At 40.6% G+C, this 25304-nt stretch overlaps 1 protein-coding gene across 4 annotated transcripts in view; it reads right to left on the minus strand.

The window, feature by feature from the left end:
- The window catches only part of CRPPA (CDP-L-ribitol pyrophosphorylase A), a 166705-nt gene that overhangs the window by 38314 nt on the left and 103087 nt on the right, over window positions 1–25304 (minus strand). For 2 of the 4 annotated variants that reach the window (XM_033058993.1, XM_033059018.2), the window contains exon 10: window positions 11804–12522. The exons of the other annotated variants lie outside the window; for them this stretch is intronic. In XM_033058993.1, coding sequence (XP_032914884.1) covers window positions 12418–12522 — 105 coding nt within the window. In that variant the 3' untranslated portion in view covers window positions 11804–12417. Of the gene's footprint in view, window positions 1–11803; window positions 12523–25304 lie in introns of those variants that run through there. 4 annotated transcript variants of the gene reach the window in all.

Consider the following 25304-nt stretch of genomic DNA (forward strand, 5'->3'; position numbering starts at 1 on the left):
CAGACAGAGATCACAGGGAGCTATTGCAGCTCCCTCAAGCCCTGCTTGGCTCTGGCAGTTGCTGAGGAGCTGGTAATTGTTTCCCCAAACTACATACCAGGTGCCTCTCCCTTGGCTCTAGATTGTCATTCACAAAACTGCTCTGGACCTGCTTGGGAAGAGCCTCCACCTCCTGCACACACTATCCTAAGGAAAGAGGGAAAGTGAGAACCAGAGAAAAAGTACTTTGGTATGGAACAGATATTTATCTTCAGCCTTTGCTGATTGTATCCTTAGCCATTAACATGTGATTGCACAACATTATTTTTAAGATAATGAATTATCACAAATGTAATTTTAAAAAATTATATGTAGGATTTGTTGAACAATATACTTTCTTTTTGTAAGCTTTAACACAGTTTAAGGTATGATGGAGATACCCGTGAGCTTGGGACTGACCGACTACATCAGGCTGTCTTTAGCTGGAAATCTGCAACCTGAACCTTGGTACATGCCAGGAGTCTGCCCTTTTCCCAGCACACGCACATCCACCGCATAGTATCATAAAGAACTTTGCATTAACTAAAGCCACGGACCAAGCTCTATCACACACAGCACGTAAATCCCAGCTGAGGGGGTTAAGCTGCCGAGGCGCTCGGAAGGAGCGGAGCTGTGCGCTCCCGGGCTCAGCGCGCCGGGCTCGCAGCGCCCGCGGGAGCCGCTCCCGCCCGCTCCCCATTCCTGGTGTTCGACTCCCCCTGCAGGGCGAGCGCTTCTGCTCCCCCTGCTCCGCCCGTGTTTGCTCTCTGACCCCTGCTGCCCTGATTAGGGGCATCCCGCTGGAAAGGCTGTACGCTCTACATTTATCGCAGGAGCAGCCTTAACCTCATCATCGCTTACCTTCTCTCCTCTTGCTCAGTATTTTAGGGTTTCAGACTATTTCTTTTGGCTCTCAGGTACTTTCAGAGATGCTGTTTTCTCCGTCCCTCCCTTTCTGGTACATCCTCCTCCTCCTGCGTGGCTGCCTCCAGCACACCTCTCCACCATCTCTCTCACCACCACTCTGGCAAAGCTGAGGGACATAGACGATTTTTTTGTCCCTCCATGAAGTCTGACCTTTGAATATCTTCAGCATGTATCAAGGCCAGAAAATGGCATTTTCTCTTTGTTTTCTTGATATGAATAGTGAGAGAAAAGGGAAATTTTGAAACATCTATCTGAGTATTTTCAATCAAAGTAAAACAGTTTGGCATCCAAGAGCAGCTTGTTTCAAATGTTTTGCTTTGTTTGGCTATTTTTTCTTTTTTTATTAAATTGCATTTCCCTATAACAGTGCATTGCCTCATGAGAGGAATATTCTGCTGTTTAATGCCACATCTTGCCTGTGGATGGTCTTCCTGGCTGAACATCTCTCACAAAGTCTTCAGAGTTGTCCAACTTCCTCCTGCAGCTTGCTTCAGTGCCTCAGAAGAAGAGGATGGTTGTCCCTCAGGCACTTGGCAGAGGACAGCTGCAAGGTGGGGATGAGACCCTGATCTGCTCTCCTCTGAAGCCACCACAGAAATACAGAAATGCTAGGCCATAGCTTTGGTGAATTGATTGAAGCCTACATATTTGAAATGAGCTAAAAACCCTTACTTATTTCGATTTGGTTCCAGAGATCAGTTTAACTTAGCAGACAGCATGTTTTCTTCCCGAAAATTCACTCAGGTGGACTATTCCCAAGTGTTTTCTCCTCCTCACCCTACCAAACATCAGCCTCAGCCCTAGGCAGAGAGCAGTCAGCAGTGAAGAGGGATGTGGGGAGGTTTCCTGTTGATGGTCCCTTGGGGGAGCATGGTCCTGAGCTCAGCCACATCCCTGCCAGGTCTGTTGGGTTGAGAAGGGACTGAGCTGGCACCTGGATTGGGCTGAGGGTGCAATGTACCTGCAGCAAAGTCTGTGCAGGGATCAAGAAGAAGGCTCTACCTGGAAATGAATGCCAAAGAGCTGAAGTCCTCTATTAAATGCTTTCAAAAAACCCCAGTTCTTAACAGCATAGTGTCAGTGGGTCTGTCCAAAAAGGATTTCAGCATAATTCACATTGCTGATAAACAACATAAACAGGGATGAGCATTCGTAAATCTACTGCACAACATCAAATGAGTCAAATGAGAAACACGGCTGAGTAAATTTAATACAATGATAAATTCTGTGGTCCAAGGTCCTTGACTATATTTCAGGTACATGAGTAATACCACCTATTATCTCTAGACCCTCTCAAAAATGAATGCAGGCAAAACAGGATTTCCATGGTTCAACTGGTTAATAAAAGATTCCCTAATACACAGAGTTGTTTTCAGCACTTGAGTATCATCTCAGCAGTAATAAATTTTACAAGACAACTCCTTCAAGCATTTATGGTTTTCAATTTACAAAATACTTCATAAATATGAATACATTCAGTGTAAGAAATGCTGCTGTGAAGGAGCCATTATTCATATTGCATAGAAGGAGAGGCTGAAGCATAGTGAAGTTTACCAACCTGCTAGCTCTCATTTTCCCTGAGCAGGACCAGTGCCCAGGAAACCAGATTGCTTGGTCTTTATTGAAACATGGGACCATGCGCACCATACTCCCTTTCCTCTTTGATGGGGAGAAAAGAGGGCAGCAAGACACAGTGGGGACCTAAAGGGTTTCTGGGATCTGGCATTGGCCTCGCCATTCTGGGACTTTGTGTTTCCTCAAGCTGCTCCTGGCTTCTTGGCCTTCCCCAGCCTCTTACAGCATCTGTGTCCAGCCTCACTCCTTGGGTGGTTAATTTAGGCTGAGAAGTTCCTTGGAGAAGAGTCACTGTTTTAAAAGTGCTGGCACATTAATGTCTCAGTGAAGATCAGGAACCAGAAGCAATGCATTCAGTGTATTGCAATATGTGAGTTTCTTTAGAGATATTTTTGTTAGACAAGTGTCTGAGTTCAAATTTTGTTTCTACTAAGGAAACAGCACTGATAGTGAGAGCCATAACCCAAAGAGCTTCAGGATTAATTCTGGTTTCAATTACATATATAAAATATACCTGTTCTAGTCCAAATATAGTGAAAACCTACACCAGAATCATTAACCAGCAGTCACTCTTGAAAATGCCATTGGTATGAAAAATAAGATAACTTTGAAGTTTTAAATAGCAGATCAGCATTTCTGACTGTTTGCATCTTGCAATTCCTTTAATCAGGATTACTATTATTGCTGCTATTGTTATTGTTCTTAATTCTTTCACTTAATTATATCATACTTATTCTTTCCTCCCCAAGTGTCCTGTTCTAGATACTTCAGGAATGACCTTTGGCACTGTAGAAACTACCATTTCTTCTGTCATCCAATGAGATTCTTATTTCTCTTCAAATGTAAGTAGAAGGTCTATGGTGCACTATTTCACAATTTTGTACATCCAAAAGTTAGACATGTCTTGGAAATTAGTTGAAGATAATCAAGGTACAATCAATTGAAACAAGACACTTTTTCCTCACCTGCTTTTATAAATGTTTTTGTTGGATACTCTATGCAAAAATATAATCAGCACTTTCTGAAAGGGAGGCTAAAAGAAGTTACATGTAATAATGAGACTCAAGTTGCTTTAAACTAGTTTATACAATCATGTGTACATAACTTCTACCTGACAGCAAATATGCATGAAACCCCAGACCTGAGTTGGACGCCTGCATGTAGAGAAACAAGCACATAGGAGAGAACCTCTGTTTACTTCTCAGCTCTTGCTGTGAAAAAGGCATCACTGTAAAAGCACAGGATCATCTGCATTACTGTAATGCTTGTAAAATGTGAGTGTATAATAAAACTCACAACCTAGCCTACAGGTAACCCAAAAAAATTTCCAATAGTACTTACAGTTTTACAGTTTTCGTTCAGTACTCAATTCTGTAAGTGGGAAAAGCACACTGACTGCACAGACACAAAACAGAGTTTTAACTGCAGAGGGCATGAAAGAGCTACTGAAGAGCAGAGTGTTTTACTTCCAAGGCACTATTACCTGCCACATAATTTTCTACAAGTTTAATATTTTTCTATATTGAATATATAAAATATGGCATTTTTGTCCTGAAAGATCATCTGGGGATCCATCTGAATGCTTTCTTGTGGAAAAATACAAACCTAATAAAGAACATAAACTATTAGATTCATTCTAAAGGATATTTCTTTATAATAATCATGGACTAGAAATCATTCTGTTATCCTCACTGAATCTAATGTATGTCTCTTCTTACTGAGATTTTCTTTTCCATTTTACTTCACACTCAAAACAGAGTTTTTTTTAATTTGCGTACAAGATTGGTAATGTAGGCTGAGCTTACATTCACCTGTTTCCCACTTACTGCCATTATGCCCAGCCATTCATTAATGCTCACTTGAGTCAAGGACCACATCTATCACAGTGCAGTACAGTTAATATTTTTTAGGTTTTTTCCAATGTTTCTAAGGTTTTTATCAAATTTGGCTTAAAATTCATAAAAATTTTTAAAAAAGAAAAATACTTGAAATTTTTACAAAAGTACAAAATAGCATTCAAAAAAACCACTTGAATATTCATAATTTGAACACAGAATTGTTCAAATGCCTGTTTCTTCTGTAATTTAGGGTTTTCCAGAAAGCTGAAACTAATCTTACTCAGTGTGTGAGAGGAATGAAAAAGGTCTGCAAAAACCACTACCAAAAATTCAGCCTGAGGCAGATACATGTTGGCAGGAGCAATCCCAGATGATAACAAATGCTTTGCCATCCTCCACCCACACAACCTGGTTAGCATGAATCCCCATTTTTCCATTAGCCCACATGCTAAGGGTGTTTTCCAGCCTCCTCTTGAAGGTAGTAGCATCTTTGTTCTTCACTTTGTAGCTGACATCATGCCCAGAGTTTTTTTCATCCCATCTCAACACCTTAGGTTATCACTGCTTGGAATCAGAGAAGATAGAGAGAAAAATATTTATTGGCCCCTCTTCTGCCATTAGCAATATTTGTTGACAGTTAACTCGGGGAAGATTTTGGATAAAATATTGATGGACACCAGCAGAGGGTGCATTGCTGCCACTGTTATTCCCATTCTTATAAGTAACTGTAAGTTACCATGGTGCAGCAAAGCTTTGGACAAATCCTGCACATTCCGAGGCTGTGCAACTGCCTACAGAAAGGTGCACAATCGGAAGCAGGATTAAAGACCAAAGTGAGTGAATCCAGTTGTTTTAAAGATTAAGAAAAAACTAAACAACCAAGGAGAAGTAATGTGTATTTTCTGCTGTGCACTCAAGGCATTTTGCAGCTTTTCTTGAAATATCCATCATAAAAGTACTTCTTTGATCTGCTCTAAGCAGCCACTCCCAGAAGTGGTGAGAGACACCTCGTTTCCTTCCTTCCTTTTTTTATCCTGACCTACCAGTCTGGAATGCAGTTCACCTCTGAGCATTTTCAGATTTATGATTTTCAGAGAGGTTTGCATGTCACAACACACAACCAGGTTTACTTTACTGCTCACAAAGACTGCACATGACAGTCAAAGAGAGGAGCCACATCTAGCGTCTGACCCCCCTGCACTTCAGTCATGTATATTATATGACCTTGTCTGCCAAAGGGGCACAACAGTGTTAGAACAACAAATAATCATCTTGCCCTCAACACAGGCAGGACCTGAAACTGCAAAGTTGAGTAAACAGTGCCCCACAGTTGAGTCACTGTTCAGGCAAATCTGTGATTCTATTGCTGCAGCCCTACATGCCTCCAGCACATCCCTTTGCAGCAGGAATCACAATGCACCTTCTCCCTCAAAAGGCATCCCACCTGGTGACTCTGCTGAGAGCTAGCCTAAATGCTAGCATACAGGAGAGAGAGACAAAATACAGTGTCCAAAAGAGGCCAAGTCTTTTTCTAGTCCAGCATAAAAATCATCCTTTTAGGCTTACTGTGCTGTCACTGGATTCAGAGTGAGTACTCAAAGGCAGATTTTAAATTCTGAACTGCTCTTCAAAAGTGTCCCTATAACCCCATGTACCACAGGCCTGTGGATGCTTAAGCTAGAGTCACAACTAAATTCCAAAACATAGTGGGCATTAATCAAGACCATAATGTTCCCTACCAAATGGCAAGGGAGTTGAGCACAGCATAAATACACACTTAGAACTGCAGTACAATAAAAATAATGATGATGATGATGATGATGATAATAATAAGCCCCTAGCATAACCAGCATGGTTATGTGTGAGTTAGCTGAAGATGGCCGGAGGGAGGAGATGCCACGCATTCTTGAGTGCACTGCAAGGAAATTTCAGTCCCACTGACTTCAGTGGGGCTTCAGTGAGGCCATGTCTCTGCTGTGGAAAGGAACTGCTTAGCACAGCATCGTGGGGTTCCTTGCTTTTTGTCTCCGAGTAACTCCTGGCAAAAGCATTGGTTACTAAGTGAAAACATACTTTTCCCAGTCACCAGGACTATAAGCCATACCTGGATTTGTTTGTTTTTTTTTTTCTTTCACTTTTTGTTGCTGCTGCCATTCTGATAGATTTGCAAATCTGGCTCCTTGACTAGGTGCTGACTTTACAAACCCTAGTTTGGCTACTGAAGCAGCGGAAGGAGGGTCTGGCCTTGGGGCAGATTATTCCCCCTCAGTGGGATGGATGGCTCTGCTTACAGCTTGACTCCAGCTAATAGGCAGCACTCAGTGTCAGCCCAGCAGCTGCCATGCAGGAGGTCTGTCCCTTCGGGCAGCTGCTGCTCATCTGCCGGCAGCTGGCAGCGGAAGTGACATCTGTTTTCAGTCCCAGCTGTGAGCAGCATGGAGGTGCCAAAGCCCAAACGCCTCAGTTCTCGATCCAGGAGTGAGGAAGGGTTTCTGATGCCAGACCACGGCCTGGCTTGCAAGGGAAGGGAGGGGGGGATCATCTCTTTCAACGATGGTGGGCTGGGAGGAATGGAAAAACAGTGGCAAATATGGAGAGAAAGAATAAGCAGCAGAAAGGGGAAAGGAGCACAGGAGAAAACAGGAATGGCTGAAACGAAAAGGAAATATGAAATTTGAAGTGACCAGTCTGAGGGACAAAAACAAAAGGAAGGAGGCAGGGAAATGAAAGAGATGCAGAAGTAACAGCAAGCAACTACCCAAGACAGAAGGTTATCTAAAATGGCTGCTGAAGAGAGAAATGCCTTCTTGAGCTGCCATCTGAAGAGCTACTGAACCTGGAAAGCATTCCTGCAGTCCTTAGCCTATCCTGCCATTCAAGGGATCTCCCTTGCAGGTTTTGCCATCTGGTGGAGTTCTGGTATATTCTCCCCTGCCTCCTTGTTTCTCTATGCTATTTAAATTTCACATTACTTTTTTCTTGTCCAAGTCTTGCTCTCTCATTTATCTTTGTAACTGTGTTATAATTCATTGTTCTGGCATTTAAACTGAATTATAATTTTAGTTTCTGAGTCCATGTCAATCTAAATATTGAAAGCATACTTAAATTAACCTTGGAATAAATATACTAAGAAATGCCACTTTGCTCCCTATATTGGTGTATGCAAGAGAAGTGACTTTATTCTATCATGAAAAGTATTTAAACAGTTGGGAACGTTTCCTCAGCACAGGTGCTGAAATGTGTTTTTTAGATATCTAAACTAATTGAGTACTCCTGGAAGAAATAATGAAGGAAAATATATATTTAACAAGTGCTGTTCAGCCCTGTCAATCAAAATCAAGCTACACTGGGAAAAATGCAGTGTCAGTGACTGCTGCTTTTCCTTGGTGCTCACCAGAAGCACAAGATAAACAGAATTCTGGCAAACAACTGGCCTGGGAAATGGGCTGAGGGAGACGACATAAAAAATTACCAGTCTGAAGTTGAAAGTACAGGCACTGGGGCACAAGGATTTGAACCCATTTTCACACTTTGCCTTTAGTGTCTCACTGTAGGGACCCAGAGCAGGGAATGAGTCATTGAATTGTGTGCCTTTACAAATTATTCAAAATCAGGTACAAAATTGGATTGAGATGGGCAGGAATAATCTTTCCCCAAACTCTGGACTACAGGAACACTGTTATCATAACCTTATTTTTGAACCCCCAAACCTTCCTCAACAACAATGAAGGATTGTCTGCACATCGATGGATGCTTGATAAGATGAACTAGAATTTTTCAGATCCAAGTTATGGATGAAGAGGAAGGAGATATAAAATTAAAAAACTTTTGCATGTCTCAAAATAAATGTGCTCTTCCTCAGAAATAAAAACCAAACAAAAAGCAGTGAGAAGTGGCAAGTGTCTGAGACAGGGAGAGCAGAGCAACCAAAGTATGACCCGTCTCTAGTGGAAAGACCTACAGACAGGAAAAGTTGCTGTATCTTCAGGAATTGCCAAGCATTGATTGGAAACTTTGTCTTTGGAAGCTTCTCTTTGGATGGCATCTTCAGCACTGTGAAGATGATGAGACTTAGGTGTCACATAGAAATACAAATTTGATTACACCAAAGGCTCCATGGCATCCAGAATTTTTTTTCTGCAGCCTGCATTAATTATTAAGATGAGCTCAACCAAAGTTGACTCTATTATGCCACTGATTACAATAGGTAACATCTCTCTTTCTGTTTTCTTTTTGGTATAGTTTAGGGGTGTTGGAGGTTTTTGTTTACAATGCCACCATCTTCTACACTTTTCATTTCTTTCTTCTTCAGAGGATCATCAAGCCATTGTTTTTTCAAGCTAGGTTGTCTGAAAAGTTAAAGAAAAAAAAGACTAAATAGAAAATCTCTACCTAACTGATTGAAGATAAAGTAATGCAGATTTCAGATCTTGCATGAAGTGGGTTAGTTTCAGTACACAAATCTAATTCACTCAACTTTGCAGTTTTGAAAAGCATTTCTAGGGGCACATTCTGCATTATCTTTTCTGATGAATACTACCAAAGGAATACTAATTAGAGTGCTTGAGGAGTAAGGTAAGCAAGGCTGGCAGAGTCTGAGCTTCTATTTACTTTCTGTTATCTCTGTCCAAATGTTCAAAGCAATATGGGTGGTGACTGATTCACTAGTTAAATTCAAAACAGCATGTGTGTACAAAAGGCAGCCAAGTTTCTCATGTATACTGCTATTTGTGAGAAGCTATGCACAGACAAAAAACAATCAGCCAGTTTCTTAATTTCATTTTATATCTTTATTCCCATTGTAAGTACTAACAATCACCAAAAAAACCATTTAAATTTGGTTTGGATACACAATAGCATTAATCACAGTCCAGTGTCTTTTTTTTTTTTGCTGCAGTTTTAGTATTTTGTGATCTGTTTTAGTAGTTCTGTTGTTGGTGTACTTGCTTCCAGCAAAATGGACTTTTCAGTGTTTGTAGATAATTTTAAAAGATTGTTAATTTAAAAGATTGCTAAAGATTAAAAAGCCATAATGCAATGATTAACAGTACATTAATAAAGCTTATTATCTTCCATTTAGGATTAGTACTAAGTATATTGGTTGACCCAAAACTTACTTTTTCTTGTGCATTGTCTGTTCTCTTTTCAAAATAAATCCATAAACAACTAAAATATATTTGTTTTTGTTACAGTAGTTCATTGCAGTATCATTTTTAATAGGATTGAAACCCTCTTAGGAGAATGAGGTAAGTAAAACAACCCTAAAAAATAAAATCTCTGTTTAAACAAATGATGTTACACACAAAACAATGTTAATGCAGTATTACAATGTATAAATTAGAGTGGATAGAAAACATGAAGGATTTTCTAAATTCACCTTCTTATTGTTTGGGGAAAACACATCACAGATTGCATTTTAGACTTCAAGCAAACAAGAATAACAAAATGCAGTCAAAGAGACATCTTTCATCATGTCTTTTAAAAGCCTGTGGGACAAATTCCTTCATCAAATTTATTAATGTAAAAGCAAATTCAGAAAACTTATTTGTGAGAGCTGTCCTGTTAAATTATGAATACCAGTAATAAATTCTTTAGTTCTTAATTTATTTGTGTGCTTTGCATATGAACAGACATGAATATATGTATGAATAAAATATGCCTATTGTATAGCCATATACAGAGCTAATATGAATGCTTATGTTGTACAGTGTCAGAAAAGGACAAATTATTAATCAAAGTAGAGAGAAGAAAGAAGTGAAGAAGAAAGCAGATGATGCACAAGAACTTTGTTAGCTACCTTTGCATGACTTGTGTGTGGAAGAAAATGTCTGCTTTGGATATAGAACCGTCAGCTAACAACTCTTTATTTTATTGTGCAATGAAGGAAGTCTGGGGCCAAGATCAGCTTCCAAAAGGGATTTAAACCAGAGATATAAAGAGCCATGTGAAGAGAAAGAGGAAAGGGACGAAGCAGGGAGTTTGTTATCCTAAGTTTTGTCTGAGCACCAGAGGGAGTGGAACATGGTGAGAGTAAGGGGAGGGAGGATGTTTTTAGAGGGAAACTTGCTGAACTGACAGTGACAGACTGAATCAGGGACTCACTGGACACTTCTGATGAGGATACTTCTCCAAGACCTTATTCCAGCCATATCAAGTATGTAAGACCCTAACCTAGCCCCTTCACAGATTGCAGCAGAGATAAAATTCCTGATGTTTCCAGGGATACTGTATTGCTCTTAGTGGTTGCGATACCTGGAGATACTCCACATAATAATCATTCACCATTTCATCTTCCTGTCCCAAAGACCCACACTTGACTATCAATGCAGTGTATCTTTGAATTCATAATGCTTGCTCTCCTTACTGCTGTTTACTACGTACATTTGCTAACCAGCAAGAGATGAGAATTATATTCTTGTACATGAATTAACAGGCCCTTCCTATTTCAGTGGAACTACAGGAGCTCTGAATGATGGCACATGGGCACTGGAAGAAGTATAGCACCAAGGAGGCTACAGCCAGAGAATACTGCATCTGGAAAACCGGGGGTTAGTACCACTTTGCACCCATGCCTATCTTTTCTTTGATTTGAGGTTATGTTCATTCCACAAAGAACAGGTACCTGAACTTTCCAACACTTCCTGGAATATGCACTTCTCTTTATGTCAGGAAAGCTACACTCAATAAGGAACTCTACATTCACTAATAGATATTACAGCAGCAATTTTTAAACACAGTAATTTCACGAATACAAGCTGCACCATTTTCACCAAAATTTTGGTGGAAACCTGGAAGTCCGGCTAGTACTCCAGGGCGGCTAATATATTAACAATATTCTAAAAGCTGCCAACACGGAAGTGAGAGCCCGTGGCAGCCCCAAGCCAAGTTGGAGCCCGGCCAGCCCCGGCAGAGGTAGGAATGCCTGGCAGAGGCGGGGCCAGCAGTGTGGGGTCAGCTGGCAGAGCCCGGGCCAGGAGCGCGGGGGAGCCCAGCAGAACCGGGGCTAGCAGTGCAGGGGAGCCCAGAAGAACCATGGCTAGCAGTGTGGGGGAGCCCAGCTGTGCAGGGGAGCATGGCAGAAGCGGGAAGCCCAGCGGGTGGGGCTGCCCGGCTGCGCGGGGAAGCCCAGCAGAACCGGGGCCAGCAGCGTGGGGGAGCCCAGCAGAACCGTGGCTAGCAGTGCAGGGGAGCCCAGCAGAACCGGGGCTAGCAGTGCAGGGGAGCCCAACAGAACCGGGGCCAGCAGTGTGGGGGAGCCCGGCGGCGCGAGGGCCAGCAGTGCTGGCCAGGGCGAGCAAACGCGGCGGCGGCGGTGCAGACGGGAGGGGGGAGCGAGCGAGCCTGGCGGCAGCAGCGGCAGCACCTCCCGGCTGGCCCTGAGCGGCCCCGCTGAGCCGTGGCGCCGAGCTGGGCCACCCGGCCCCATCGGCAACCATGAGCGGGCCGAGCCTGCCTGGCCCGCCCCGAGCCAGTAAACCCCGCTATGCCGCGATTCTGTTACTAATTGGCAAATTTGGAAAGTTGCACTCGGATCCTCGCTACGAATGAAAGTGCAGCTAATATTCGGGTGCGGCTTTTTTATTGACAAAGACATCAACGTTGTCGACGCACCGGGAGTGCGGCTTATACTCCGTGCAGCTTGTATTCGTGAAATTACTGTAATTTCACATAAAGTAGATGAGCTGTGCTTTAGGATTAATTTATCCAAAATAAAATTTAAGTCATGCAGTCCTAGAGTACAACACACACATATAGTTGAAGATAATTCTGCATGAATGCTTTGGTGTCCTCTGTGCACCTTTTAAAATTATCGGTACCTTAAAAACATTTCAATATCATTCCTCACAGTATATACCCAGTGTACCTCAGAATTATTTTTATTTCCTTTTAAACTTTACACATAATATTAGATTTGTATTTTAAATATCAAAAATATGCTGTTAAAGGATCATAATAAATGGCACAAATCCAGAGTTTTCAACAAAAAATAAAATAGCTTAAGACCTTTGGTGAACAGATGATGACTAACATTTCCAAAAGCTACACATGATTTATGGTCTTATGCTACCAACAGCTGGCCAATAAGCTCCGGGTTTCTGTCCTTTATTAATGCCATGATAAGAGCAGCAGCAGAATTTACTGTCTCCTGAAGCAGCAAAGGGTCCTGGAACAAAAAGAAAAGGGAAAAAAAAGAGGGAGTAGGGAAAACAATATATTTACAAAAGTGGAAAAAGTAAATATTTAGAATCAATTTTCAATTACGCCAAATTACCATATAATTGCTGAAGAAACAAAGCTTTTTATTAGAAGAAGAACTTCTAAAACTTTTATTTTGAGGAAGTGTGATTTCATAGTAATAACAATTTTCTCCAATTTCTTTGATGCAAAACTGCTAAAATTCTATTTACTCAGAGACCACCAAAAATTTGATTCTGTCACTGGTTTCCTAACTAAATTTTAAAATCCACAATGTAGTAAAAATTTTGCGGTTGAAAACATAGAACAAAGTACAGGATTTAATCAACTAGCATAGTTAAAGAACCTGCAACTTTAGGTACCTACTGAATCCCATCTGTAGTCTACCAACTACTTGAATTCACAAAGGCATTTAAACACTGGGATTTTGATGGTTTAGGCTGATTTTTTTATCAAATAACTTTTAAAAGTAGTCTGGTTTTGGTATGGAAATATAGAAACCAACACAGGAAATAGCAATAAAATGAGATGTTGATTCTTTGTTTCTAATTGAGCACTCCAGCTCACATTTGAAAGATTCCTTTGTTTAATTACCAAGTTTTCTTAATTGTATGGACTACAAGAGGTTGGCCTCTTGCCACCAGTAAGATTTCCATTTGTGCACTGGGAAAACAGCAATAGGTAACATGGTGACATTCCTGGAGTGAGAAATAAGAGAGAACAATTTCTGTGAAGCAACAGAGAAAAAGGTCTACAAAACTTTAGGGTAGGGAGAATCTACAAAGAGAAATCAAGAGCTGCTCTCCATACCCATGATGGATAAAACAATAGGTTTTATCTCTCCATTTATTCCATGATAGAAACAATAGGGAAGGACTACTATACAATGTAAGAGATTATTGGAAAATCAAGAAAACTCATGAGGGTCCTATAACATGAAAATCACATCCATGTAAAATGTGATACAGATGGAACTTCCTGCCTGGGATAGGAGGATGGAGCAGTTTGATTCCACTTTTCACCTCTTTTTCTAAGATGCTGCATGAAGGAAGAATTTGTAGAGAGCACTTAAGAAATTTCGACTAATGGACAAAGAAGAAACCATTTCCACACCTTATACAAAAACACAATATCAAAACTTCGTTTTTAATAAATAAGGCAACTGCTGAAGGGACCTGCCTATTCAGCTAGCACAGAGGGGAACTGGAGACTAAGAAGTTGTAGTTGAAGGAAAAGCTGAAAGGGAAAAGGTGTCCCTGGAACATTCTCAATGTAGAAACCAGAGGGGGTGGGGGTCCAGAGGAGTATCACAAAAAATGATGAGAGAACTGGAGCACCTCTCCTATGAAGAAGGGCTAAAAGGGTTGGTGTTATTCTGCTTGGAGAAGGGAAGGCCCTGGTGTGGCCTTATTGCAGCCTTTCAGCACTTAGAGGGCCTACAAGATGGGGTCAGACCTTTTAGTATGGTCTGTAGTGACAGGAGAAGGGGTATGGTTTGAACTAAAATTCAGACTAGATACAGAGAAGAAAGTTTTTATGATGGGCAGGTAAAACAATAGAAGAGGCTGCCCAGAGAGGTGGTGGATGCCCTGTTCCTTGAAACATTTAAGGTCAGGTTGGACAGGGCTCTGAGTAACCTGGTATATTTGAAGATGTCTCTGCTTACTGCAGGAGGGATAGAGTAGGCAACTAAACTTTTAAGGACTCTTCCAAACCAAACTATTCTACGATTCCATGATAATGCTCTTACTAACTTTGTTAGCTAGTGTATTACTGATTTTATTATCATTCTTGAAAAAATGGTTTTTGTATTTGCCTAAAATTTCCTCCTAAATATCATCAAATGAGTAAATTACAATTTTTAACCTTGCAAAAGATTACACTCCTCACAAATTCATGTCATATATTCCAATATGCAGTAAAATTATTTATTGGAGTTCTAAAAAACTGTGGTAGAATAAAAATGTTCATGACACGTGCCTTGCTTTCACTGAGTGACACCTTCTAAGTTAAGCAAGGAATGCAGAAGTCTACTGAGGTCCTGCTCCTTCAGATCCTTTTGTCATGGACCAAGGGTGCAAAGGCAAATTCAGAATTCACTGCTGTGGTTCAGCAGAGTGTTCAGTCCCTCATTTACCATGAGTATAAACTGCTGGATAAAACACAAGGAGAGCGGAAGTCGTGCACACACCCACTCAGATGGCAAACACTACAGTTGCTTTCAAAATCGAGAAATAAAGTTCTTGCTATTCAGCAATGCCAAATCTGCTTCTGCCCTTCATCACTTTTTGTTCAGTTTATCTCAAGAAGCACTTTACAATTACAGACACTCTCTTCCAAATGGGCTTCCAGCCATATCTGAAGTTGGCTGGACGTGTATAGTATTTTTTTCCCATTTCACAGAAAGAAATAAAATACACCTGGCCAGGAATGCTCTTAATGTTTCTCCCAATAAATCTTTCCACATCCTCTGTTGGTTACTGGATTCGGTACACATTCCTTTGCAGTAATAAATTATAGTTTCTGAACATAAAAAGAAGCAAAAGAAAGAAATTTAACTTTCACAGGAGAGATTGAAAGTGACACCATAAGATTCCTTTAGACTGAAAAAAGCCTTTTCTAAAGCTAAACCTAAGGCTTTAGTGCTAATTTCCATGTTCTGAAGGAAAGACATGCAAAGAATTATGAGCAATATTTGTAAGGCAGGCAATGTGGCAGAGTAATGTGCATGAAGAAGTTGTCTAAAAACCACTGAAACTGCTGAATTGAAATTGGTTCAAAAACAGAAGCACAATAAGTAAGCAGCACAAATTAAACCTGCAAGCTTTACAGTTACTTCACTTCTAATAATCCAATTATTAATACTATAATTATAGTTTTCCAGGAAACCTATTGGCCCCTGTGTAGGATTGGTCACTGTAAGTCTGTCTTTTGGAAATAACCAAAAATTATTTCATTTAAAGGAATATATATATAATCTCATTTAGGATAAAAAATATAATAGAAAATATATTCCTATTCTAAGTACAGTTCCAGCTGATGATTTAACTACCTTGTGAAGTATACACTAAGGATTTCAATAAGGCAATCCTTTAAAGTATTTATCATAGGGGTTACTTATTTTAGATTTGTGCTGATGGTCCATCCCAATAACATTATCCCATTCTGATTTCAGGTCACCCATTCACTGAAGAGTGTCCAGCACCTGGACCCAGGAGCCAGCCTCTGAGCACAGGAGAAATCACAGATGTCAAGTATCTGCTGACTTGCTTTTCTCTCACAGTCACAGTCTTACTGGATGGAAGTAGCAAATAACATGATGAGCTGGACTTCTCCAGGAATTTCGATTTGTCTATCCTGCATCTTTCTGAGAATCAAGACTCCCCCTTATGATAGGAATCATTACTGTAGTATCTGATGGTCACTGCCTGAGCATAATTTAAAACTTTTGTTGATCATTTCTAGTCATTATCAAAACCAAAAAAAACCCAAACAAAACCACAGGAAAAAAAAATTAGCAACTGAAAGGTAACACTTTGTTCAAAGTGTAGGCATAACAATGACTGATGCAACAGCTAAATTATATCTTAAGTATTCTTTCTCTCTTCCAAATCCTCCTAGGACTTGACTTTGCTTTACTCTGCTATTACTCTGCCTACAAGCAGATATTTTTAATGTAATTTGAATACCAGAAGTTTTTCTTAAGAATATTAAAAAGAAAAAATTATAGGATTCAACAACAACCCAGGAAAGGAAAAAAATCCTGTGGGTCTTTATTAATTTACAGTTAAACAAACAAGTGAACACTTCAAGTCCCCTGACTATACCCTTAAAACACTCATGGTTTTGACACTGCAATGTTATTTCTGGCAACAATGTTGATTACAGCTGATAGTGCCTACAGGGAAGCTTCAATAAGGATGCCAGGACAAACTTAATCTACCACACCTAACTCCATTGCACATACAGGCCTCCAAACTTCTTTTATATTTAATGGCATAGCACTAAATCTTTCAAAAATCTCATTATTAGTTGCAGGAAGTCAAATAATCGAGCAGAATCGTGTCTTCACATGTTTAATTGCCTGACGTGTCTGCCTGCATTGTAACCACGATAAAACCCAGGATGTCAGAACAGGAGGATCAATACAAATCCTCATGCAGCCACAAGAGCTCTCGCACGTTACTGCCCACCCACAGCCCAGCACTGCAAATTCCAGGCACAGAACATCCTTCGGCACGCCAGTCAGAGAGAGCACAGCCCAGCACACACTGGACTGATCAAACAGAAATAGCTCTTTTCCTCATTAACCAAATCCTTAAAAAAGACTGTGACCTTTAAAGAAGACTTGGAGGCAATAATGACTTTCATGGATTAATAAATGAAGTTCCACATGGTCAACTGGTGTGCCAGGAACTCCCCCAAACCTTTGTGATATTCACTGTCTAGTCATTGCATGCAGTTGATTTAAATGATTCTCCTGTAAAAAGAAAAACCAAACCCCCCAAACATTTCTTGGCCATTAATAAATAGAATTTTTTATTGTTTGAACAGATTATTAGCTACATTTATAAGCTAAAACCAAAACTTTTGCCACTTTATATTTATGTACTTTGGAAAAGAAAGTATTCAGAAACACTGCCAATGTTATAACCATAAATCCACATAACAGCACTTTGATTCCAAAATAAAATATCTATTTTGTCTGTTATTAAATAGTAAAAATATTCCAGTGCAATGGAATTGTGTGATGGCTGTAACTCATACTGAGAATTTATTTGATGTAGAGTTTCTGACTGTAGGGGTTCTCTAGTGTGCAGACTAAGACTGGGAATGACTACAGGGACAGAGTTAAAGTTGTGTTTGGAATATGTAATCTGATATTTTACAAATGTGCATTTATTTAAGAAACTGTGAGGATATCTGAATATTTACTGACATTTCCCTTACGATTCATTTCCTTGCTTCAATCTGTTCAGGATTTGTTTTTTACCCCAACTAGAACTTCACATATATGCATTTCAATGTACATAAGTACTAGCTCAGTGTAAGAATAGTTTGAAAAACACACCTATCCTTATCAATTCAAAAAAATAAAGCCTCTGCAGGTATTACCTCTGCCTTGTACTGCTGAAAGAATAAAACTGCTGTGTTCCATTATTTGCACTCTGTCTTGCTGTAATATTATTTCACATTCCACTAAATAAAGGTTTTTTTAAATTAATAGAATTATATAGTCCTGATTATATGGCAGACAGAAAGCCTGAAAACAGGATTTAAAGACACTGCTAAACTTACGCACTATCAGTATTAACACGGTTATGTTTGTACAAGGAACAAAAAGAGGGTCGGAGCATGTGCTGGCATGCTGGCATGCTCCTGCCCTTGCTGTTCCATTGTAAGCCTGGAAACCCTGGCACAGTTTTGGCTCCTGACAGCTAACATGTTTCCAGACAATGGCTGGGCATGGTTCAGGGGACAGCACAGGCCAAGGAATGCTCCCAAGGGACAGGATGAATGAGGCCACCCTCTTTTGGGAAGTGAGAATGTAGCCATATGGAGATGAGGCATGCTGTGCCTTTTAGCTCTAGGACAAGAAGAGATCCATCCCTGGCCTGTTTTACTTACCAGTATGGATACAGCATACGTACCACTGGGAAGTGACACTTGAGCATTTCTGTCCCTACCAGATGCATCAAGAATACACAGAACCACAATCAAATAGTGCCCCCGAGACTGAGGCACAAACTCCATGTTGCTATCACATAAGCACAGTCATCAAAAAAATGAAAACTAACTACTCTGTAGACACCTTTCCCACTAAAACAGAGAAGGAGAGAGGGATGAACCATACCAGAAGACAGTAACTTGCTGTACTGCACATTCTTGCCACCTCAGGGAAAAAGGCTGGACCCAACAGAAGAAACTCATGCCCACTGCTCCTTTTCATATTGTGGATATGGGTGCTCACCAGGTACACCAGGAGATATGGGTAGAAGAGAAAAGTGCTGAAACAATCTCTGTTCTGGGAGGCATCTTGCAAAAGACTATGTTGGCAGTACAAGAGGAGTTGCTACTAATTTAAAACTCCACAGAATGCTGCAATTTATACTAAGGCTGTACCAGGTCCCTCCAAAACTCGCCTGACATCACATACTGAATGTTTTATTCATGTTATCCACTCAGAGAAACTGAGTGGAGAATCTAGCCTCAAAAACCTCAATGCTTGACATTTGCTTCTTCAATGAATACTTTTAATTGAAACAGTTGGTTTGAAGAGGGACTGAGATTCTTCCACTACCAGAAATCAATGATCTAACATAGTTTGCTGTTTAATCACACCATGAGGAATTCATCAGTAGATTCACAAAGAAGCATTTTTACCCCCTCAAGATATGTACTGGCATGCATCTACATATTAAAGCAACCTCCATTTCTGTAACAGTACAAATTAATCTGAAGTCTCCTTTCTTCTTAAAATGCTTCCACATCACATTTTTAATCCACGTGCGTGCCAAAGGATCTATTGATAAGTGTCATCTCATACATGATATCAGTGCAACAATTTATCTCAAAAAGAAGACAGCTATGCAGATCATTCTAAAAGATAAGAAAAGCATTTATCTGAATATTTTTAGGTTTCCTTTCAAGTAATACATAAGTAATTAAGATAGCACTTGAGTTCAGATAGGTAGTTGGGTTCAAAATTACTCGAGCAGGTTTATAATTGAACCTCTGTACACACAGCCTTCCTTTCTGAACTAAAACGATGCAATCAATTTTCATTTGTGGCTACTCCTCAAAATATAAATAATTTTGAAATCTAGATACTAGCATGTAATGAGGATTGAAAAAAAGTGATGTGGCACTGGAAGAACCAAGCTGTCACTGTGCTAATCTAGTTTAGCAGACCACTTAATTAGTGAACTCTCATAGATGAGAGTTAATTCCCTGAAGTTAAATGGTCATACATCCATGCTAATCAAGCCAAACCTGAATAAATTGTGCATAAATACATGAAACTACTGTAACTCTCTCTTGTATTTTTGATCAGTCACGTTTCTTATAGTTTGTACAAAGAAAATGGAGAGCCATCAACATTTAAAATGACTGTGTGAATCTACTAAGAACAAACAAATATTTTAAATCTTTTGGAGTCTGTGAGGATTAAGTCTCTAGTGCTTTTGCTTCTATCTTTTCATGTAAGATTGACAGATTTAAACCTGAAAGGTAAACATCATTCTTTTGTTTAAAAAAGTCCAACAAAACAGCACAAACAAAATCTCGTATAGGATTCCTCTCTCTAGTATGATAGGAATAGACAGATTCCCCCTAGATCATCAAGTTTAAAACAGCTCCATTATCTATATGTTCTACAGAATGTAGGTGACCAGGGTTCAGTTCCCTCCTTCAGTTCTCCAAATTCCCCCCTGCCCCGCTACCCCATAAAAAACATTGTTTACGTGATTATGCCAAATGATCAATAAAAAGTCCTGGACCAAAAAATTCTCTGAAGAGTTTGTTATGAAGAACACTTTCAGTACATTCAATCACTGCAGCTTAGGCAAGAGTTTTCATTCAGCACTTAACCACTATCCGATTGAAGTTCTTTGCAAGAGTGAGTGTGCCAGTAGCAACAGTGCAATGTCTATGAATCATCTTGCCCTCTAATTTGCTCCAAAAGCTACCTAATACTTGAGCTAGCAGGCAGTCCTGCCACCTGTATGGGACTGGTACAAAAGTACTGGCAGAAATAGGACATTTAACAGAGTGGTTGCCTGCAAAACTATATTATGTGTTTGAGGTTTCTTAGAGGTGGTCTCTTAATATAGCATGCTACCAAATAATTCTACAGTATGAAAAGTATTCATATTAATATAGTTACTGTGCTACCTACAGGCTCTATGAGGTATCACTCTGGTAACCTTGCAAAAAACTCCACCAGGGTTTTTAAGGGGAAGGAAAAAATTGTTTTTGTCATCAGTACAGGAAACGCTGAGGAAAGGTAGAGGAACCTTGCCTTCTGCTCTGACAAACCTGCAATCTGTGACCTGCTGAAAATCTTAAGATTTGTCTGAAATTGACTGAAGCAGTAAGCAGTTGACTGAAGTTGTTTTCAGAAAGCTGTGGATCAATCTGATAGCACTAACAAATTCAAATGGAAATGGCATTTAAGCATTCCACACAGTTGAAGGGGACCCACAAGGATCACTGAAGTCCCAACTCTTGGGCCTGCACAGAACAGCTCCAAAAATCACTCCATGGGCCTGAGAACATTTTCCAAACATTTCTTGAGCTCTGCCAGGCTTGGTGTTGTGACCACTTCCCTGAGGACCCTCTTCCAAGTGCCCAATCACTCTCTGGGTGAAGAACCTTGTCCTGATATCCAACCTCAACCTCCCCTGACACAGGTTCATGTCATTTCCTTGGGTCCTGTCACAAGTCACCAGAGAGAGGAGATCAGTGTCTGCTCCTGCACTTCCCCTTGAGAAGAAGTTACAGCAGCATTCCCCTCAGTGTGTTTGGGTGGTGGGTTCTCTGCTGTCTTTTCCACTGTGAGAGTCTATCAACACTTCTATGGGCTGCAGCATTAATTTTTGCAGCTAGCCAGCAATACAGGCCCACCACACACATACAGAGAAAAAATGGGTTAAGAGGTGCCGGCCTCCTGCATAACATAACACCCCAATCATGCAAATCATTTACAGACTGCTGCACTTCTCCAGGCATCAAGCTAAGACAGAGCAGCTACAGATCCATACGACTGCATTTGACATGTGGGGCTATTAGCAGAGCAAAAGCAGTTCAGGACAGTTTAGTTGGTTTTCTCATATTATAAACAGAGAAATACAGCACTTTCAAGCTCTGTTTCACTTGATGACTGTTGTTTTAGCCCTAGCTGGCAATAAGAAGGAAGGCAAAAATGATTATGTAAAGAAGACAGAGAGAAGTGATTGGGAAGCAAGTCAGAAGGGAGAAAAGGAAAAAATACAGAGTTAAAAGTTTAAATACACAACTATCTCAACCCTGAAAATATAAAAAAATAAACCACTGCTAAAGATCAAGTGAGATTACAGTAATTTCACGAATACAAGCCGCAGTAATTTGACAAAAATTTTGGTGGAAAACCGGAAGTGCGGCTAATAGTCAGGGGCGGCTAATATGTGAATAATTTTCTGACATTTACAACCCCAGACGTGCCAGCCAGGGTGCCGAGCCAAGCACCTGCCAGTAAAAGCCGGCATTTCGGATTGTTACAAAGTGTTACTGTGTTGCCCTGGCTCCCTGCAGGCAGCACGGGGGGCGGGGAGAGAGGCGGGAGAGCTCTCTTCTTCCCTCCTCTGCCGCAGCCCAGGGGAGGACGGGGCGGGGGGCGCCGCCATTGCCGCGGCCCAGGGAGCCGACGGGCGCCCTGCACTGCCATTGCCACGGCCCGGGGAGGACGGTGGGGGGGCACGCCATCATTGCCGCGGCCCAGGGAGCCGACGGGAGCCCCGCGCAGCCATTGTTGTGGCCCGGGGAGGAGGTGGGGTGCTTTGTCCGCACCCGCCGCCGGCGCCACGGGCATGGGAAAGCTCCGTCCCCGCCCGCCGCCGCTGCCGTAGGAGCGGGGGAAGCTCCGTCCCTGCCTGCCACTGCGGGGCAGCGCCAACCCGGGGTGACCGAGCCCAGTGGCAGCGGCGGCCGGCCCCGAGCGGCAGCGCCGGGCTGGGCCACCTGGCCCCGTCAGCGGCCCCTAGCGGGCCGAGCCTGCACAGCCTTAGCTCAGCCAGTAAACCCCGCCCTCCCGCGGTTCTGTTACTAATTGCACGTGGGTCCTCGCTGCGAACGACAGAGCGGCTTATATTCGGGTGCGGCTTATTTATGGACAAAAACCAAAATATTTGCCAACACCCAGAGATGCGGCTTATACTCAGTGCGGCTTGTATTCGTGAATTTACTGTATATCAATTTCAGAGACTCTGTCTGACAGGTAAACTGTGTCATATACTGCAGGTGAAATAAATAAATTTTTTAAAAATCTTCAAAGAAGTACAGAGGACATTTCTACCCAGTGAGATCTGGAGTCATCTGTGGAACTGTATTACAAAAGAAAAAAAATAAACTTAAAAAAAATTCCAAAAACCTACCTATTAGGGACAGAGGAAACAATACAGCACTTCTTCAATAAAATTATAGCACAAGCAACATGTAAAAGGAACATATTTATAGTATATTTAACACAGTATATTTCAATATTAGAAGTCTTTCCTTTCTATACCATATTGCATTGACAATATAGATTGGTTGTGTCACTTTTCAAGTAAAAAATTAACACAGTAATTCACAAACATCTAAGTTGATAATACATAGTACAAGTAATGAAATGCTTTTGCTATCACAGGTTACAGAACTTTGCATACAAATGTGCTGCAACAGTTTCATATATACAATTTGTGATTGTGACTATCAGTGTTACAGAAAAAGACTGGACAACTTTTAATTAGTGACTAACAAAATTGTAAGCTTTTAGAAAGAATGAGCAATGCATTTGAATCTCCTGGGGGATGCTAAAAATCAGTGCAGGGGAAATGTGAGCTTTTTTTTCCCCTTTCTTCTGGTCTAAAGCACATTTTTCTTCCCTTCTTTAAGTGCTAACTTTATATGTAATATTAAGCTTAATAGACATCCAAACCTCCAAAATAAGAAGAGGCATGTGTCCATTTGTTAAAATGGACACGTGCCAACATTCAGTCATTAAAATCTTCATTATACAACTCCTACAGACTGTGAATAATCTGAAATATAAGCACACGGCTGCAGTAACTAATTGATTGGAAACATTCCTTTTAATTACAGATAATTTATTTGAGATGGTTCAGAGGAAAAACCATATGGCCTTCTAAAAAGCAACAAAAAAAATTCTCCTTTGGGGAAAGAAGTAAACAAAACCCAAAAGATACTGAGGGACGAAGTACGCATAGCCATGTGCTGGGCTATTGTTCACTTCCAGCCTTGTGGCTTCCAAACTTTTAGGACGATAAAATCAGTTCAGTGGGGTAAAGGCCACATTCCAATCTTGGTTACAGAAATACAAACCAAAGTAATGACAGTATTACAAGCCTGGCTATTTTGCAGTTGCAGAGACTGAATATCAACTTTAAACTCTGTATTTTGCTACAGGAGATCTAATAGATAATTGGTTTTAAACTGTTCTCTCAGAATTTCAAAAGTAGTTTTAAAGTTACTCAAATGTCAGTGTTTTCAGCAGTGAGACACAGTGAGAGGGAGTGGCTGTTCAGAAGCTCACTGTTAGTTGTTTGATATCACAGATTTCCCTAATTTGATAGTCTTAACTGAATCTAGCTAGTTGCATGCAAAGTGGTTCTCAAGTTGCATCATCTCATCATTCTGCAAGGAGGGACTGATTGCAGAATAACTCATTAAAACTTTCTAAGTTACACACTGAAATATTAAAACATCTTTGAATCACACCTGAATGTCCATCCTACAGCTTTCATCTCATCACTCAGATTCTACTTCTCTGACTGCATCTCTGTGATGTTAAGGCATAGTTTATGTCCACATCTGTCTTTTTCCTATCTACAACTGAGACTCTACACCATATTGGAATGCACAAATATAAATTCCCTCCAATTCAAGACTTTCATCTAAGGCCAAGCTAGTTTACATTTAACAAAAGAACATAAACTAAACAAAAAATGTCAAATTAAAAAAACCCAACAACAAAAAAAAACCCAACACAGTCTGATGATAAAGCATCCAGAAATCAGAAAAAAATTTACAAAAACATGAGGTAACATCTCCCCTTGGAGAGTACGAGGAGAGGAGTCAGCAGGGGTAAAACAAGTTACAACAGAATTTAGTAATAAGATTTATTCCCTTTGTCTCTCACACCAATATTAGATTTTAACACATCAATTTTGCAGTAATTCTGATTGTTCTCAACATTCTTTTGCACAAAACACTAACTTGTTCCAGCTCCAAAGCAGTCTTCACACAGTGCATGTAATAAGCAGAAAAGGAACTTAAATTTCTTGCAAGCATGAATGATTTCATGAGCAAAGTACCTCTATGCACAGGTATGCTCAAACACACTCAAAACTGCTGCAAATGGAGAAATTGCATCTGCACTTTATCGTTTTCTTTCAGGTATTTTGCCTACACAGTGTTTACCTACTCACTTAAGACTGGACAGTTTATCTGACCAGCACTCTAGGACATGAACTGAATGAATCCCTACTCAGAAGGCAAAGGAAATAAGAATAATAATTTCTTAAAATATTGATCCAAACTCTCCGTTTCTCTATTCTTTATTTGTCTGTCATCCTTAGTCTAAAGTCAGTGCAAATAGAGTGTCTGTCCTTCTTGAAGTTTTCAGCTATGCAATGGTGGGAGCAGATGAATTTTGAACAATTAATCTCAAAGAAAGGATGAGTTTTGAAACCTAGTGTGAGCAGAAAGCAGCAGTGAACAGTCTTCACCTAGTCCAACAGATGGGGCAGGAAAGTATAAAAACACACTAAGCAACAACTGTGGCAAAGCGCTCTGTTTCCACTGAGTAGCCAAGAGGAATGGCAAGCACCAGACACTCCGCATCTTTCCATGGAACTGTGGATGGAAGTAAGGCCATTTGATCTCTACAACTCCCTGAGAGGAGGTTGTAGCCAAGTGGGGGTCAGACTCTTCTTCCAGGCAACCAGTAACAGGACAAAGAGGAAACGGCCTCAAGTTGCATCAGGGGAGGTT

The sequence above is a fragment of the Catharus ustulatus genome, chromosome 1, assembly GCF_009819885.2.
Source record: "Catharus ustulatus isolate bCatUst1 chromosome 1, bCatUst1.pri.v2, whole genome shotgun sequence".
Lineage (NCBI taxonomy): Eukaryota > Metazoa > Chordata > Aves > Passeriformes > Turdidae > Catharus > Catharus ustulatus.